The 19,944-nt window shown below is 35.4% G+C and overlaps 3 protein-coding genes and 1 long non-coding RNA gene across 4 annotated transcripts; 3 read left to right on the top strand and 1 right to left on the bottom strand.

Annotated features, from left to right (window-relative positions):
• The first annotated feature begins 2,317 nt into the window (after nt 1–2,317).
• On the top strand, nt 2,318–11,142 carry LOC134242016 (uncharacterized). Its single transcript, XR_009986783.1, has 2 exons — nt 2,318–2,384; nt 10,909–11,142. It is a non-coding gene; the product is annotated as an uncharacterized LOC134242016 (long non-coding RNA).
• Nucleotides 3,713–5,874, bottom strand: LOC134242014 (heat shock 70 kDa protein-like). The gene has a single exon (XM_062724021.1). It carries the CDS (start codon nt 5,856–5,858, stop codon nt 3,954–3,956), a length of 1,905 nt encoding a protein of 634 aa, XP_062580005.1. The 5' UTR covers nt 5,859–5,874; the 3' UTR covers nt 3,713–3,953.
• LOC134242015 (heat shock protein 68-like) lies at nt 6,677–8,876 on the top strand. Its single transcript, XM_062724022.1, has one exon. It carries the CDS (start codon nt 6,777–6,779, stop codon nt 8,673–8,675), a length of 1,899 nt encoding a protein of 632 aa, XP_062580006.1. The 5' UTR covers nt 6,677–6,776; the 3' UTR covers nt 8,676–8,876.
• A 4,140-nt stretch (nt 11,143–15,282) lies between the features above and the next one.
• LOC134242013 (heat shock protein 68-like) lies at nt 15,283–17,576 on the top strand. The gene has a single exon (XM_062724020.1). It carries the CDS (start codon nt 15,489–15,491, stop codon nt 17,388–17,390), a length of 1,902 nt encoding a protein of 633 aa, XP_062580004.1. The 5' UTR covers nt 15,283–15,488; the 3' UTR covers nt 17,391–17,576.
• Nucleotides 17,577–19,944: the final 2,368 nt, after the last annotated feature.

Below are 19,944 nucleotides of genomic sequence, written 5' to 3'. Positions count from 1 at the left end.
GCTTTTGCAATGAAATTTAGCATAGCAACTCCCTATGGACTAAAGAAGACCCCTATTGATTTTGAGGTCAAAAGGTCAAAGGTCAAGGTTAAGCAAATTCTGTCTGTTAAAACACTTTCGTTTCCACACGATATCTCTAGAACCATTTGAGCTATCGCAATGAAATTTTACATAACAACTCCCTGTGGCCTAAAGAAGACCCCTATTGATTTTGAGGTCAAAAGGTCAAAGTTCAAGGTCGTAAATTTATACATTCTGTCTGTGTGTAACACTATCATTTCCGGGCGATATTTCAAGAAGATTTTGAGCTTATGCAATGTAATTTTATACCAAAACTCCCTAGGACGTCTCTCGCCCCTCTCAAAGTGCCCCGCCCCGTTTGTTTTATTAGTATTTATAGTATTACATGTCGCTATTTTTAGCGCAGGGGCATGAGGAGAGTTATTGCGTATAAAACAGGTTCTCGGCGGACTTTATGTTCTTATTACATCTATTATAACTGTTTAATAAAGGCTAAATAAATCAAACACCATGGATTGTGTAAAATTTTGAGAATACCGAACATGAAAACATGAATATATACACGTATGTGACTTCAGTTCTGCATATACTTCACTGCGTGTTAAGCGACTCCGTGGTCTAGTGGTTATGTCACTCGCTTCAAATGTGTGAGGTCCCGGGATGATAGTATTCAGCATGTGAAATGAAAAATTTATGAGGTTATAAAATCATCATTACAGTGTGATAAATATTCCATATAAAAAAAAAATCTTCTATACACATAATAAAGAATAAGCAATCAAATCTTTATATGCATATTGACATACATGTATTTTATTTCCTTCAGTATACATGTATACATTTAATAATTCTACAAATTCAGTCAATACTTTTTCCCTAAGCGGGGGACACGAATTCTCTGAATTAGCTTGTTTCTATTGACGCGTGGAATTGTTTTGAAATTGTAGAGCATGTACACTTTGCAAATATTTATGAATACTGAATAATTTTGGACGATGCCCATCCAATGAATTTTGAATTAATTTATTTTCTGTATAAAACATATCATTTTCTACCATAAAATCTCCTTTTGCTTGTTTTGTTTTTTAAAATGATTTATTTATTTTTTTTCTTTCTTCATAATACGGGTAGTGCGATATTGATTGATATATAAAGTAATTATGATTTATTTATTTCAATATTAGGCGCCCTTGGTTATCAAATCTCAATAAATGCAAAACTATTATCAATTTTGCATATTAACACCAATAGTCATAACACCAAATTTTTATTTTAATAAAAATTTGTGGGAAGACATTACTCATGAACATGTAATAATTCAGTTCATTAATTTTTTGTTTCATGTATGTGTTTCCTATCCTGTGAATTTTAGGTCGACTTGGAGATAGGATACATCCTACGTACTTGTAATCCCTGAACTTTATTCTGAAGGCCTTTAGAAACCGCGGGAAAGGGGGCATACACCCGATTTTTTTTTTTCGAACAAGGGCGTGGGGGATTTAGAAGGGGGGAGAGCAAACACTATCATACGGATGGGCATCAGTGTTTCACAAACGCATCATTGTGTCATTCAATGCAGAGGCGCCGGAGCCCGGGGGGGGGGGGGGGGGGGGGGGTAACAAGTTAACAAGTTAGGTGTTATAATTCAATAACAATTTAATTTAAATTTTTTAAAGTCTTTTTTATGTTAAAGTCTTGATAAAATTTCAAAAATTGTACTCTTATGTTATAAATGTTTTAATAGAAATATATTTTTTAATAAGCAGGAATATTTGCGTGTTAAACTACAGTCTGCTAATGAATCATATTGTGTCAATCCAATTTTCAAATCATATAGTTGAATAATACTAAGTAAAAATTGTTAACCTTTGCACTTCCATTTGGATTCTTGCATTTTTTCCAGAAAAAAGCAAATGCTTATGGGAGAAAAAAGTTTCATCATTACATATAATAGCCAAACTGTTCTTAATGTTAAAAAAATAATTATAGTTTTAGCATATTGCGTCATTTTTTAAATAAAGCATCGAATTTATTTTTGTATTTTCCGTCTTAAAAAAAAAAAGAACAGTTTGGAGTTTTTGGGGGAAAAAATGTGACAATAAACACCTACCTCGTTGTGTCAGAAGGAGATTTATGAAGAACACCGAGACTCCCAGGAGTAAAAATGAGACCATCAGCAGTGCACACGTAGTCCGAAACATGGACTGCATCTCGCGACAAAGCATTATTCCAAGTCTGCTATTAGCGCGGCCATTTGACTAATTATACCCCCTCCAAATTCATTCATATTCATGGCATGCATCTCTTGGAAGGTGTTCGATTAAGAAAACAAACATGAGGATGGAGTAGAAGGACTTCTAAAGGTCAAATGCATTTCAATAAGACTTGACAAGGTTTCTCTTCTGAAGTTTAATATTTACAAGGATTGCTTCGCCTTGATAAGTAATTAACATAAATAATGTGGCACGGATCCTGGTAGATATTAAACCGACAGAAACACGCAGATACTTTTTGTATAATAAAAGGTCAACTGAGTGGTGATATGAAGGTCTATCAGTTTGTCAAATTGCATAAAATCTTAACATATCAGTCAGTTACCTCTAAATCAAAATCTGCGATCTAGCAAATAGCTTCTTGAGAGTGAAAAGTACATTTTGTTAATTCATGAAGCATGCGCCTCTTGTTTTTGCTTGTATTAATCAGGGACCTATATACTAAGTATATAGGTCCCTGCATTAATATATATGAGATGAGATCCTACTGATTAATAATTGTTCATCAAAATGCTTTTCTTACAGATTTACTGGCAATGTAATTTCTTTTCTCATCTTAGATATGCAACAAATCTACAACTCTGTATAAATATCATGTAGTCATTTGCATGTTTAAACGATTTTTATAATATTTACTTAGTCTAAATTATTTACAATGTTTGGAAAAAAAGTTTCCCTATATTCAAGAATTTTTTTAATAAAAAAAATAATAATTGGAAAAAAGAAAACATGGAATATATCTTTGTATTGGTTGAAGTTGTAAAAACAAAAATTTGCCTCTAATGAACTTTTTCCTCCATTTGAAAAAAAAAATACCTTAGTTAAGAAATGTGCATTATGTAAGTACTGACATACACCTGCGATTTGCAAGTCATCACAGCATGCATTGAAGGTTGCTGTGCACTTAAAATGAATTTTTAAAGAATATGAGAATGATACATCAGTAGGTCACACGATGAGCAGGCCATCCACAAATTGAAAGGAAAGACAAACACTTTTTTATGTAGCCTTGCGGTTTTCGTAAAGTCAATGCATGTATTTCTTTTTTTAAAATAAAAAAACCTGACCCACGCTAAATACCACGGAGAAGCGCAAACTCTCGGGAGGGGGGGGGCATATTAAATTTTTCAAGACTTGGAAACTTTTCGTGTTTGCTCGAAAAAAAAAAATATGCCTGGATTTCAAGTTCTATAGACGTTATAGAATGAACGATGTTCCATCTGCCTTCATGTGCCTAATACCAAACTCAAAGATCATTACCTTCAACTGTGCGAGAATTATATTGACAGCAAAAAATCAACAAATTGATAATAAACTAATACCAGGTAAGAAAAAGTTTTAGACCTTTCTGAAATTTCGAGTCTATCACACTTAATAGATCTAGATGATGCTATGTGAAGAAATAACAAAAAATAATATTTAGTGTCATGTAGTTTTATTAAAACACAACAAAAAATAAAGAAACAAATAAATATGTATAAAATTATAACATAGAACTATAGCATTATTTATCCGAACATAGGATACATATTTCAACACATATTCCTAGCATTTTAACTTACAATTATAATGCTGAAATGAAAAGTCTTTCATTGAAAGTACACTATAATATCACAATACTTATGAGGTTTTTAACAATGAGTCTATACGTTCACAATTCTAGTCCATCTCCTCTACATTGGGTCCTTGGTGTGAGCCTGCGTGATTCGAGTTTCCGGTGGAGCCGTTCCGATGAAGTTTGGCCATGATAGGGGAGCACACCTTCTGGACATCCTTCAGATGGAACTCGTACTCGTCGACCTCTCCCAGACTGTTGTTCTCCAGCCAGGTCAGGGTTTCTCTACAGACCCTGGAGACAGCCTCCTTGTCCTCTGACGGCAGCTGATCGCCGCTGTCATCCACGGCCTGTTTGACGGCGAACACGTACGACTCCAGCTGATTCCGAGCTGCTATCCTCTGCCGCTGTTTCTCATCTTCTTCCTTATATTTTTCAGCCTCGTTCACCATTCTGTCAATGTCCGCTTTACTCAGGCGACCTTTGTCATTGGTGATGGTGATTTTGTTGGACCTGCCTGTGCATTTGTCCTTCGCGGAAACGTTCAAGATTCCATTTGCGTCGATGTCAAACTCAACCTCTATTTGAGGGACACCACGGGGTGCAGGAGAGATTCCGTTCAGTTCAAACCTACCAAGTTTGTTATTATCTTTGGTCATTGCTCTTTCGCCCTCAAAAACCTGAATGGACACCCCTGGTTGGTTATCAGCATATGTAGTGAACGTCTGAGAGGCGTTGGTCGGTATTTTGGTGTTCCGTTCAACGATTTTTGTCATGACTCCTCCGGCCGTCTCTATTCCTAGAGACAGTGGAGCAACATCAACCAGGAGAACGTCCTTGATTACATCACTTTTGTCTCCCTTTAAAATGGCAGCCTGGACAGCAGCACCATAGGCGACGGCTTCATCTGGATTGATGGATTTGTTCAACTCTTTCCCACCCATAAAATCCTGAAGCATTTTTTGGATTTTCGGGATTCTTGTTGATCCACCTACCAAGACAACTTCGTGGATTTTAGACTTGTCCATTTTGGCGTCCCTAAGAGCTTTTTCTACTGGTTCCAGGGTAGCACGGAACAAATCTGCACACAAGTCTTCGAATCTTGCTCTAGTGATTTTGCTGTAAAAGTCAATGCCCTCAAAGAGAGAGTCTATCTCAATGTTAGCTTCGGAGCTGCTGGATAATGTTCTTTTGGCACGTTCACAGGCCGTCCTGAGTCTCCTTAGTGAACGACTATTGTTAGAAATATCTTTACCATACTTGCGCTTAAATTCTTGCATAAAGTGATTCACCATTCTGTTGTCAAAATCTTCCCCTCCAAGATGAGTATCACCAGCAGTTGAGCGAACTTCGAAAATAGAACCCTCGTCAATGGTAAGGATGGAGACATCAAATGTTCCTCCACCCAGATCAAAGATGAGTACATTTTTCTCACCCGAGAGGTTTTTATCGAGTCCATAGGCCAAGGCGGCAGCTGTAGGCTCATTTACAATCCTGAGAACATTGAGACCGGCTATCATGCCGGCATCTTTAGTGGCCTCTCTCTGAGCATTATTGAAGTAAGCTGGGACTGTTATCACGGCTTCCTTCACCTTCTGTCCCAAGTACGCCTCTGCCGTCTCCTTCATTTTGGTCAGTACCATGGAGCTGATTTCCTCCGGTGTAAATCGCTTTGTTTCATTCTTGTATTCTACTTCAAGTTTTGGTTTTCCTCCATCATTTGCGACTTTGAACGGCCAATGTTTCATGTCTGATTGCACACTCTCATCATTAAATTTGCGTCCTATCAGCCTTTTAGCATCAAAGATTGTATTAGCAGCGTTCATGGCTACCTGGTTTTTAGCGGGATCTCCAATGAGACGTTCGGTATCTGTGAATGCCACATAACTGGGTGTTGTTCTGTTACCCTGGTCGTTGGCAATGATTTCTACTTTCCCATGTTGAAATACACCGACACAGGAAAAAGTTGTTCCAAGGTCAATCCCAATCGCTGGAGCTTTACTTGCCATGGTTGTTTTGTAAACACGAATGACTGTGTTAACTGACATCTTGTGAAAGTTATATACTATAAATGAATATTCTCTAAAAATCTCGATGAATCCCGAATGGTCACGTTTAAAAATAGATTAGATTATTCGGGAATTTTCGCGCATGATCTAGTATACGGAGTCCCGAAGTGTGAAGAATTTTCGATTATAGTATATAAAGACATACCAAAACCTAAAATGTCAATCGAATCGCATCGAAAATTTGCAAAGTAACTATTTCAATATTGATATCACTCACGACTGTAATAGTATCTCTGTTAATTGTGTAGTGCTTGATGACTATATCAAATCTTTCAAACTTGCAGCCTCTTATGACTGTGTTAACTGACATCTTGGTATTTTTTGTATGGAACGTCTTTTAACTAAATTTTTCGCCATGAACTGCCTTATATACTATATATATGAATATTCTATTAATGAAGTCAAAATGTTTTAAAAATCTCGATGAATCCCGAATGGTCACGTTTAAAAATAGATTAGATTATGTTTAAAACGTCAATTGACTTAGATTAGAACCGAATTTTCGCAGAACATTATTATTATTCTTCAAATCTTTCGATCTAGTATACGGAGTCCCGCGGGAAAATGAAGTGTGAATGAAGAATTTTGATACACCATATCAACAAAAAGTAAAATTCTCGTTTTTAAAATTCCCCCCGGGTGATCAATGGCCCGCCCAAAGGTACAGAATCCCGAAGTTGGCCAGAGAGATCGGAGAGACATACCAAAACCTAAAATGTCAATTGAATCGCATCGAAAATTTGCAGATTAACACTGTTACCTTGCGAAAAAAAATACGCAGTCGACAGAGACTTATAATTTATCATAAGTGATTATTTGACCTATATTGTACTTTCACTTTAGTGTTTGTAAACAATCATGGCTAGTAAAGCCCCAGCTATCGGCATTGATCTTGGTACAACATTTTCCTGTGTTGGTGTTTTTCAACATGGAAAGGTTGAAATTATTGCCAACGACCAAGGAAACAGAACGACGCCCAGTTATGTGGCATTCACAGACAGCGAGAGGCTCATTGGAGATGCAGCTAAAAATCAGGTAGCACTAAACAGTGCTAATACGATTTTTGACGCTAAAAGGCTGATTGGACGCAAGTTTAACGATGAGAGTGTGCAAGCCGACATGAAACACTGGCCGTTTAAAGTCGCCAATGAGGGAGGAAAACCAAAGCTTGAAGTAGAATACAAACATGAGACAAAACGATTTACACCAGAGGAAATTAGCTCCATGGTACTGTCCAAGATGAAGGAGACGGCAGAATCATACCTCGGACAGCCTGTTAAAGACGCCGTCATTACAGTCCCAGCTTACTTCAATAATGCCCAAAGAGAGGCTACCAAGGATGCTGGTGTCATAGCCGGTCTCAATGTTCTCAGGATTGTGAATGAACCTACAGCTGCCGCCTTAGCCTATGGACTCGATAAAAACCTCTCAGGTGAGAAAAATGTACTCATCTTTGATTTGGGTGGAGGAACATTTGATGTCTCCATCCTTACCATAGACCAAGGCTCCATGTTTGAGGTTCGCTCCACAGCTGGTGATACTCATCTTGGAGGGGAAGATTTCGACAACAGAATGGTTAATCATTTTGTACAAGAATTCAAACGCAAGTATGGAAAAGACATTTCTAACAATCAACGTGCTCTAAGACGACTTAGATCAGCTTGTGAACGCGCAAAGAGGACACTGTCAAGCAGCTCTGATGCCAACATTGAGATTGATTCACTTTTTGAGGGCATTGACTTTTACAGCAAAATCACACGAGCCAGATTTGAGGACTTGTGTTCAGATTTATTCCGCGCTACCCTGGAACCAGTAGAAAAAGCTCTAAGGGACGCTAAAATGGACAAATCTAAGATTCACGATGTGGTACTGGTAGGAGGATCAACAAGAATTCCCAAGATACAAAAACTACTCCAGGATTTTATGAACGGGAAAGAACTGAACAAATCCATCAACCCAGATGAAGCCGTAGCCTATGGTGCTGCTATCCAGGCCGCCATTTTAAAGGGAGACACAAGTGAAGCCATCAAAGACGTTTTACTTGTAGATGTCACTCCGCTTTCTTTGGGCATTGAAACTGCTGGAGGAGTCATGACCAAAATCATTGAAAGAAATGCCAAAATTCCCTGCAAGGCATCAAAGACATTCACCACATATGCTGATAATCAGCCAGGAGTGTCCATTCAGGTTTTTGAAGGTGAACGAGCAATGACCAAAGACAATAATAAACTGGGGAAATTTGAACTGAATGGAATCCCTCCAGCACCTCGTGGTGTCCCACAAATTGAAGTGGAATTCAATTTAGATGCAAACGGAATCCTAAATGTTTCAGCCAAAGACATGAGTACGGGCAAGTCTAACAAAATCACCATCACCAACGACAAAGGTCGACTAAGTAAGGCTGACATTGACAGGATGGTGAACGAGGCTGAAAAATACAAAGATGAGGACGAGAAACAACGACAAAAAATAGCAGCCCGGAATCAACTGGAGTCGTATGTGTTCTCTGTCAAACAGGCAACAGAGGAACATGGAGACAAACTCCCATCTGAAGACAAAGACACTGTTAGCAGAGTTTGCAGTGAAACTCTGTCATGGTTAGATAGTAACGCCTTAGCAGATAATGAAGAGTTTGAATTCAAACTAAAGGAGGTTCAAAAGGTGTGTTCTCCCGTAATGGCCAAACTTCATGGTGGAAATCCGGGTCAGTCTGGTGCTAGTCAGGGTCAAGGACCTACCGTGGAGGAGATGGATTAAAGTTGAAATATTGACTGATTACAGTATTATGAACTTTACGGATATATGAGCTGTGATAGTTTTCACTTTTTGTTTTTATACATAAGTGAAAATGAACCTGGATGTTTTTCCAATGTTAATATTTGTTCGTGTAATTAAGCTATATGAAAAGAAAATGAGTTTTTGTACCTAGATTTATAATATATGAATTCCAAATTGTTTGTATTTATATTTATACAATCGTTGTTTTTTTTTATTTTTCTCAATAAAAATGAAAAAGGAAAAAAAAATACTTTCGTTTATTTACATGAAGATGTTTATACATTAATTATTTTGTGGAAAGGAATAGCAAAATGGAGTTAATCTATTTACATATATTTTGTTTTGAAATAGGTACTGGTTTTCTTTCTAAGTATATATAATTAAATGAAAAGGCAGAGGTAGCGACCTTTAATACAACCATGTTTTAATTTATACTTTACAGACTTTTATCGTCAGTACTGGGTAAACAATTCTCTCCATGCTTTATAATTATCCAGAGTAAAAATAAAATAACTAGATACTTAAGCTAGCATACCAATTATCGTGTACAGGTTTTCGCAATGCTTTTCAAGTAATATCTTGCAGTACTAAGACGTCGCATTTAAAACAGTCACAATTAAAACAAAATCGTACACTCATTAATCTTTGATTAAAAAAAAATAATCTCTGTACGTATCCCCACTCCAGTGTGAGTACTAGTATGCTGGTTACGCGTCCATTAGAAAAAAAATTCATTCTTTTTTTATTTTATTTTATTTAATTTATTTCTTTTTTTTGCGATGGGAAAGCACAAATATATCTGTCCGCGATCAAATATAAAGTAGGAAGAATGCAATGAAACTTTGTAATATTGATTCTGTGAAAGCATCACTAAATTTTTGTATTCATATGAAACAGAATTTGTGCAAAACCTTACGCGTGAAAAGAAAAAAAAGAACACTTGCTGTGGCCTTCAACTCGACATTTAGATATTTCGACAACGTATTGTCAAATAACAATGGTAATTTCCATTCTTATGTCCATACGATATATCCTGGTGAGCTTGAAATAAAAGATACCACAGAGACTGACACATCTTTTTCTTATTTGTATACTGTATTTTACTCGAAATTTAAGATGTTAATGGTTATCTAACAACCAAGCTCTATGATAAACGTGATGACTTTTAACTTTTCTATCGTCAACTTTCCTTACTTATGCAGCAATATACTTTCATCACCTGCATACAGAGTGTATATATCTCAGTTGATCTGATACGCAAGGACATGCTTTACGTACGTACAATTCCTAAAACGAGGTAAATTATTGACAAACAAGTTGATAAAACAAGAATGTCAACAGTCTCGTTTAAAGTCATCATTTAGTAAGCTCTATGGTAGCTACAATGACCTTGTCAGCAAATACAATTTATCATTAAGTCAAATGCTGATTGATGTTTTTCATACAAATTGTTAGTCCATTATTTATACACTAAATTGAAGACGGATTTTTCCGTTATTTTCCAATCATGACAAGGAGCACACGGCAGGTGTGACCGGTCGGCAGGGGATGCTCACTTCTCCATGGCATCTGATCCCACCTCTGATGTTTTGGAGATCCGTGTTTGCTCTGATCCTATTTTGTATTGTTTAATGGACTCTTGATTTTGAATACTGTTCGTTATCTCCATATGTTTCATGGGTATATCCCCGACATAATAGAAAGAATGGCAGTATTCATATACTGATATTGCAAACCTAAAATGTGTTCAATCAAGATTAAAATAAGAAGTGCACACTGGCTTTTTGCAATAAAGATTTTATGAAAGTGCATTAATCTGTAAACCAACTTTTATTCGCGACGACTTTATATTTCGCGATTTACCAGAGGAAAACAAGTTTGCAGCGATATTAATTTTCGAGATCAGCCTTTTTTAAATCTGTTGTTAATAGATGAAGACTTTTTAAAAACGGTTCACGGCAAGAAATATTCGCGATGAAGAGGCTCTCGTGAACTTCGCGAAAATTTCTCGCACGCAAATAAAAGTTGATTTACAATATTTTATTCCATAATAAAGGAAAAGTTGTGGAAAAGAGATTTTTAAGCTCTTTATCATAGAAATTGTCCACATTTGGCTATGGGAAGCCTGAAATATGTGTCCCATCAAGAAGTATCCTTGAGGTGTGCAAAAGCACTACGAATTAAATTAATGTGTCATTTATTTTATTTACAGGTAGTTGTTTAGGAGGAGTTGTGGATGAGAGATGGATAGCTCAAAGCGTAAAGGACGTACGGATGTCCAGACGGGCACTCCAATTACTATTGAATTTGGATTCACATATGGAATTCCATATCAGACAGCCATGCAACTGCTTTTAATTTGCTTACTGTTCCTGTCAACTGCTTACTGCCAACAGCTGCTAATGTGATGTTATACATTAATAAAATTAGCAAAAGTTAAAAAAAATTGTTGTTTTCCTTCTAATTTTTTTTTTTATTATTTTGAATTCCAAGATAACCATCTTGTTTCAAAGTTAAATAGCACAGAACAAAGTTTCAAATGTTCGACATATGGTTGCTCGAGTAATATTAAAAAAAAATAAGTGGGAGGTTGGTCTTCTGTTAGTATATTATGTCTTGTGAATGCAGGTATGCGAGATAAATACTGCGCAGTTTCCGCTTTTTACACCAAAATATGACCAGATCTGTGGGGCTAAGTTTGGTCTGCATTCAGGGTAAGAATTTTCCAAGTACAAAATGTAAGTTTGTTTGTTTGCACGTTGTTTAACGTCCCTCTTGAAGATTTTTCACTCATATGGAGACGCCTTCCAAGTAAGTAAAGTCTTTGAAATCTTTAAAACAGCGCGGCCGATGTGACCATTCTGGTTCATGGACCCGTCTTTGTGGAGTGTAAATTAATGCGAAGTCAATGCAATCTTTTTCTCAGTTTACAAGATATATGTGCTTGTCAGCTTTTGTGTCCCCACCTATTTGAGCTACCTTTAGGCGTTAATTTTTGCGTTAATTAAATTTGAATCTACACTATATCCGAGGAAGCTTGTATACTAATTTCAATATTCTGTCTATTGAAAAGAAAGACAACTTCATTCATAAGCATTTAAACAAATTACCTTCAGGTAGTCGAAATTTAATTTAATTTAGACTAAACTTTAACTGTGATTTCATTGTCAGGAAAAAAAACGTTTATAAATGTCTGTTTGCGGTGGAAGGACTATATTTATTTATTTTCGTTTAATTGATCATAAAGGTTTAAGTTGTATAAAGATTTTTTTATAGCAGCACATTTTAACAGCGAATGAAAATTCTCAAAAAATGCAGGTCATATAATTATATTGATTTAATATTAATTCATTGGAAAAATATTGTTGTGAATGGAAGTTAGAAGAAAATACTAGTACACAACAAGTAATGCTATGGTATTTTCTAGTAAAAAAAACGTTAAAAAAATTGAGTTGTAAAACAATGAAGTTTAAAGTTTGCTTTTGTTGATGTATATAATGATTTGGGTGTTGCCTTAAAAAAATTATGGTAAATTGAAATATGCATGCGAGAATTTAGGAGGTAGAGCAAGGAAAGCATATTTTATATCAAATCAAAGTTACCAAGCAATCTTAGTCTCTCAGGAAAGGCTCAGTTTTAGATATATGAATCATGCATTATGCCAATTTTGACTTATGCTTCGAATATCTAGCTGGATAAGTGATTTTAAAAAAAAAATACAAAAGACTTTGATAAAACTCCATTTGAAAAAAATTCAAAATGTCATCTTGAAAGATATTTAAGGGATCCATTAATAAAGCGTCTAGTTTAGCAGTTGAGTAGAGTTTGGTGCACTTTCCATTATTTTCAGAATTTATAAATTATTATTTTGACATTATATTACAGAAAATTGTTTCAGATCAAAAGAATTCAAACTTTTACAACATGCATATTTAGAGGATAAAAAACTTGCAGGAAATGGAAAAACATGTTGGCAATACTGTATACAAACTATACTTGATTAAGTTATTTGTTCAAATGCTAATACATATAATCAATAAATGATTTTGAAAAGTATTTAGAGAATATAGTTTTTAGGGAAATGATAAATATCAAAGAAAAGGGTAATGGCAAATTATCAATCTACAGCGAGTTGATAAGTCAAGGAAATCTAAACAAGCTTGAAATTCAACCATATAGTTAATTTTTCCCATTTCCAAGAATCTTCGTTCTTTTTTTCTCCAGGCACGTAGTATCAGGGGGGGCCAGGGGGGGCCTGGCCCCCCCACTTTTTCTCCCGACATTACCTTTACTATAGAAAATGTTTACTGAAAGGAAGGTTGGCCCCCCCCACATTTCAGCACAGTGTAGTGTTATAAAGAAAATTTACCTCAAAAAGGTTGAATTGAAAGGTAGTTGGTCTTGAAAAAAGTTGGCCACTACCCCCCCCCCCACGAAATAGGATTTTCGACTTTGTGTAACTTTTAATTTTTCCTTTTTTTTTTTTTTTTTTGCTTGTCAACTTTTTCAGGTAAGTAAAAAAAAATTTCAGGTTGGCCCCCCCACTTTCAAAAACGATACTACGTGCCTGTTCTCGATTGAGAATAAGTGCCGTGCGCACAAAGTACAGATAGAGGTTGGCAGATATTGTAACCCAATCATATCAAGAGATGAAAGATATTGTATTAATTGTCAAACTGTTGAAGATGAACACCATTTTTAATTTGCATGTCCTCTTTATAAACAACTAAGAAGTGAATTTAGTACACGTTTTATAGTTTTCAATTATACATTATCTTCTGACATTCATAATCTAGTATATGTTAAATATACAAGAGATATGTAACTTCATACGTGATGCATCAGTGGCGGATTCAGGTGGGTTTGGGGGGGGGTCAGAACACCTCCCCTCCCCCCCCCCCCGCTCATTGAATTTTTGTCATTTTATCATTTTGTTGCATTGATAAGACTCTATAATAAACACAAACCCATAGTTCTTTACCACTGTGAAATATACATCAACTACTATAGAAAAGGAAATCACTTTCCGCTTAAACGCACACAATACACAGGTAATCAACAGAGAGATTAGGGTAGTTGCATCTTGTCACAAGGTCATATACATGTACAGTACATCAGGTACCAACAACAGAGAACTGCATAGTTACGGTTCTCCTCAGTAATACTCTTTTGCTGATAAAATGCTTTTTTTTACTATTTGAATATAAACTACTATTCAGTACTTTTTTACCCTTTTAAAAATTAAATTAATACCATTTTTTTTCTTTTACAAAATCAGATGGGCTTAGCATAACCCTCTAGTTTTGACAGATTCTTCAGTTTATGTATTTTTTTCTTCAGTTTGAAATATCATTAATAGTGCATGCGTGTTTATATTCCATATCATATTGACAGTATACTCAAGTAAATTGAAGAGCACTAGTTAGGGATTCTGAAAAGAATTCAATTTGTTAATTTTTGAAAGTGTTTAAAAGTTGCACATCAGTTGTATCTTTTTATTTTAAATGGTTTATTTGTACTTTCACACAAATTACACAAATACACATCACTTGTATCTTAGAAGTCAGCTTTACATACGACAAAATTAATTGAAGGCGTATTTATTTCAAAGAGAAAACAACTTGAAGTCAACTGCTTGTATTCCTAAATTTGTCAGATTTAACAATTTTTTAAAGCAAATTCTAAAACATTGTGTTAAAGTTAATTTAAATTGAAACATTTTATTTTTCTAAATCCTTAAAAATTTGTGATGATCGGTCTTGAAAAAAGCTACAAAAAGTACCAAAAAATGCTGGAAAATGCACCATTTAGAATCATTTAAAACAAAAATTTCCGACCTACGCCACTGTGCATTTAATATATGAAAATTTATGTGATTATATATTTGTTTACTGTATACAACGTATGACTTGCGCCACATATGGTTTTTGTCAAATTAAATACATTAATTAAAAAAAAGGTAATATCAGATAACTCTACATGCCATAATACACCAATACAAGTTGTTCGACTTGCAGGCCTTTAATTCATACAGTGTCATACTAGTGCAGAAACAGTTTATTTTACAAGGGATGAACATGACATGAAAATGAATAAATATGAGAAAAACGCATTATATTAATTCATAAGCTATACCATTTATTTGTAAAGTATCATTTCTTATTTATGTCAGGGACCTATTATACTAATTATTATACTATTACTATATAGGTCCCTGTTTTTGTTTACATTTAATCAATTAAATTTCTTTTTTTTTATCGAATATTCCATACTCATTCAATTAAAAAACATAGTCGGTCTTTAAAATGTGTATTAAAATTAAAATTGTTCACACATTTTAGAATTAGCATATACTCGTATACCAACGTCATACCAACGTCTGACTCTGTATTAAAGTACTCAGTATATTCCTTTACAATAGCGACATTAATTCATTCCTTTAGAACTTGGCAAGCGTTGATTCATATCATTTTCTTTCATCGAATCAAATCGGTTTTAACTATCTCTCGAAAATTCTAGATCCGCCGAAGCTACACATACTACGTACGTTTCGTGCTATTTATAGATTAGTGCTTTCGGGATTCATCGCGCATGATCATGAAAAGGGAATCTCGTATTATCAAGAACTTTCATTCATAGTATATAAAGCCTGACCCAAACCAAAGATGTCAGTTAAACGAAGTCCCACACGACTGAAAGAGAAACTACTACTTTGTATCGAGGATACGCTACCAAAAGTAAGTGATTATCTGACACACATTTGTACTTTCACTTTAGTGTTTACAAACAATCATGGCTAGTAAAGCCCCAGCTATCGGCATTGATCTCGGAACAACGTATTCCTGTGTTGGTGTTTTTCAACACGGAAAGGTGGAAATTATTGCTAACGACCAAGGAAACAGAACGACGCCCAGTTATGTGGCATTCACAGACAGCGAGAGACTCATTGGAGATGCAGCTAAAAATCAGGTAGCACTAAACAGCGCTAATACGATTTTTGATGCCAAAAGGCTGATTGGACGAAAGTTTAATGATGAAAGTGTGCAAGCCGACATGAAACACTGGCCGTTTAAAGTTGTCAATGAGGGAGGAAAACCAAAGCTTGAAGTAGAACACAAAAATGAGAAAAAACGATTTACACCGGAGGAGATCAGCTCCATGGTACTGACCAAAATGAAGGAGACGGCAGAATCTTACCTAGGACAACCTGTTAAAGACGCCGTCATTACTGTCCCAGCTTATTTCAATAATGCTCAAAGAGAGGCCACCAAGGATGCTGGTGTCATAGCCGGTCTCAATGTTCTCAGGATTGTGAATGAACCCACAGCGGCTGCCTTGGCCTATGGACTCGATAAAAACCTCTCAGGTGAGAAAAATGTACTCATCTTTGATTTGGGTGGAGGAACATTTGATGTCTCCATCCTTACCATAGACCAAGGTTCCATGTTTGAAGTCCGCTCAACTGCAGGAGATACACATCTTGGAGGTGAAGATTTTGACAACAGACTAGTTAATCATTTTGTGCAAGAGTTTAAACGCAAGTATGGAAAAGACATTTCTAACAATCAACGTGCACTAAGACGACTTAGATCAGCTTGTGAACGCGCAAAGAGGACACTGTCAAGCAGCTCTGATGCTAACATTGAGATTGACTCCCTTTTTGAGGGCATTGACTTTTACAGCAAAATTACACGGGCCAGATTTGAGGATTTGTGTTCAGATCTGTTCCGCTCTACCCTGGAGCCAGTAGAAAAAGCTCTTAGGGATGCTAAGATGGACAAATCCAAAATTCACGATGTGGTACTGGTAGGGGGATCGACAAGAATTCCCAAAATCCAGAAACTGTTACAAGATTTCATGGGAGGTAAAGAACTCAACAAATCCATCAACCCAGACGAAGCTGTGGCCTATGGTGCTGCTATCCAGGCCGCCATTTTAAAGGGAGACACAAGTGAAGCAATCAAAGACGTTTTACTTGTAGATGTCACTCCACTTTCTTTGGGCATTGAAACTGCTGGAGGAGTCATGACTAAAATCATTGAAAGAAATGCCAAAATTCCCTGCAAGGCATCAAAGACATTCACCACCTATGCTGATAATCAGCCCGGAGTGTCCATTCAGGTTTTTGAAGGTGAACGAGCAATGACCAAAGACAATAATAAACTGGGGAAATTTGAACTGAATGGAATCCCTCCAGCACCTCGTGGTGTCCCACAAATTGAAGTGGAATTCAATTTAGACGCAAATGGAATCCTTAATGTTTCAGCCAAAGACATGAGTACGGGCAAGTCTAACAAAATCACTATCACCAACGACAAAGGTCGACTGAGTAAGGCTGACATAGATAGAATGGTGAATGAGGCTGAACAATACAAAGACGAGGACGAGAAACAACGACAAAAAATAGCAGCCCGAAATCAGCTGGAGTCATATGTTTTCTCTGTCAAACAGGCAGCAGAGGAACATGGAGACAAACTCCCATCTGAAGACAAAGACACTGTTACCAGAGTTTGCAGTGAAACTCTGTCATGGTTAGACGGTAACGCCTTAGCAGAAACTGATGAGTTCGAATTCAAACTAAAGGAGGTTCAAAAAGTGTGCTCTCCCATAATGGCCAAACTTCATGGTGGAAATCCGGGTCAGTCTGGTGCTAGTCAGACTAATGGTGGTCCTACAGTAGAGGAGATGGACTAAATCTGTGATCATTGACACTATTTTTGCTCCACTGTTAAATTCTGAACCATTTTTCTCATGTATCATGTATATATGATAATGTAGATCATTAAACATGTGTATATAATTTCATGTAGATATATAAACACCATTTACAATTGTTAAAATTTATATTTTGTTGTTTAAAATAAATCGAATTCAAATTGAGACATTGTTGATTTTTTATTTTATCTTGCTATGTACCTGGAATTAAGACAATGAATTGGAGAGCAATTTCTTGTAGTTATTACGATTAGAATTGGAATGTGATGAAAAAATAAATCTGCAGAATAATCCATGAGACACTCCAAAAGGAACACCAATTTTAACACAATAATTTGAGAGGACCGGTAAATACACATTTTAAACATGTATAAAAATATTTAATGAAATTAGTTCAGTTTCATTTTAAGGTTCTGATGGTAATCCTGATGCTAGATCATAAATTTTAAATCATTCTCAAAATACTTTACATTTGTCAAGCTGTGAACAAAAATATCAGCTTGCGATTGTAGTTTGCTGTTTTGAATGATTTACTTAACATCAAACATTTTTATTGCTGGGTGACATATGAATACTTATGCTGGAATATCAAAAATAAGAAACACATGTAAGTAAGCTTATTAAACTATCGTTACGCTTTTAATTGTCAATTTGGTATTTCTTGCATTTGGGTATTTAGTTGCCCCTCTGTAGAAGATTCATCTTCTGGGGTAGCAGACAGTAATAGAATCAAGATGCTAAAAAAGAGCATTGTGTGACTTCATCAGAAGCTTGAAATTAAGAGATTTAGGGTGGAGCGCTTTTCAAGAGACAATTATTGTATAAGTAGAAATTTTAGCGAGGATTTGATTTTGGCATTATTACCTAGGGTGCTGACAACGCAAAAAATAATTTTGCTTTTTCAATAAAAATGGAAGTCGTAAATACTTACCTGGTCATTGGTCATTTGCAAAAATATTTTGTTAAAAAAGGTTCTGATTGCACACACAAGTACTCTGAAGTTGGCATCAAGAAGATGCTTGAGTTTCTGATTGACAATATCTATGTGGTTTTTTGGAGACCAGGTCTTTCAACAATCTATTGGAATCCTCATGGGTACCAATTCCGCTCCATTATTAACAGACCTACTTTTGTATTCATATGAAGCATAATTTGTGCAAAATCTTATGCGTGAAAAGAAGAAAACACTTGCTGTGGCCTTCAACTCGACCTTCAGATATATCGACGACGTATTGTCAGTTAACAATAGTAATTTCCATTTCTACGTCTATACGATATATCCAGAAGAGCTTGAGATAAAAGATATATACCACAGAGTCTGACACATCTGTTTCATACTTGGATATTTTACTTGAAAAAGCGTTAATGATAACCTAACAACCAAGTTGTATGATAAACGTGACTAATTTAATTTTTTTTAATGTCAACTTCCCTTACTTATGCAGCAATACCTTCATCATCGGCATACGGAGTGTATATATCTCAGTTGATTCGATACGCAAGAGCATGCTCTACGTATGAACAATTTCTAAAAGGAGGTAAATTATTGACAAGCAAGTTGATGAAACAAGAATATCAGCACTCTTGTTTAAAGTCATCATTTCTTAAGTTCTATGGTCGATACAATGACCTTCTCAGCAAATACAATTTATCATTGGGTCATTATGCTTACTGATGTTTTTCATACTAATCATTAGTCCATTATTTATACACTGAATTGACGACGGATTTTTCCGTTATTTCACGATCAAGACAATGAGCACACGGCGGGGGATGCTCACTCCTCCATGGCACCTGATCCCACCTCTGATGTTTCGGAGGTCCGTGTTTGCTCTGCTCCTATTTTATATTTTTTTATGGACTTTGATATTGAATACTGTTTGTTATCTCCATTTCCTTCTCGTAATAGCTTCTTTAGTTATTATTTTAAAAAATCGCTAAAATTGCTTCTTGCTAAAAATAAAATACCAGTTCTTAGGTAGAAATCGCAAAATTTGCGTCTCTCTAAAATTTCCACTTATAGGGCAGTTCTATACTGGATCGATGACTTTTTTTTTACACATTTGCCGTGTGAAGGAATTTCATAATTTTTTTTTAAATATCGTTATTTATAGGCTCTAAATATATTTTTTCCTTAACATTTTAAATAATTTTTCATTAATTTTTTTTTTACAAATTCGAAAACAGTTCATTTTTTCAAGAACTACTAAGGATGAGCATGAATACTCCTTTTGTTACATATTAAAATCGAACTTGTCGTAAAAACTGTAGAGCAAACTGTATTGCTTTAAACGAGATAGTTGAATTTCGTAATTTGTGGCAATTCATCTTATAGATAATGATATAAATTCGATTTTGAAAATCAGGAGGTACAAAAATTATAACGCTTCACACATACTTTTTATAAACCGATTGACTAGTGGATTGTTGTTATACAGTTCATGTCATAATAAATTTTCAAAAATTAAATTTATTTATAAATTTTATTCAAATTAAATAATTATGATAAAGACAATATCTATATTTCTCCATG

The sequence above is a fragment of the Saccostrea cucullata genome, unplaced genomic scaffold (assembly GCF_032062105.1).
Source record: "Saccostrea cucullata isolate Sc308-1 unplaced genomic scaffold, CSIRO_AGI_Scuc_v1 ctg3654, whole genome shotgun sequence".
Classification (NCBI taxonomy): domain Eukaryota; kingdom Metazoa; phylum Mollusca; class Bivalvia; order Ostreida; family Ostreidae; genus Saccostrea; species Saccostrea cuccullata.
The sequence above is the reverse complement of the archived record's forward strand: the minus strand, read 5'-3'. Positions and strand labels throughout refer to the sequence as shown.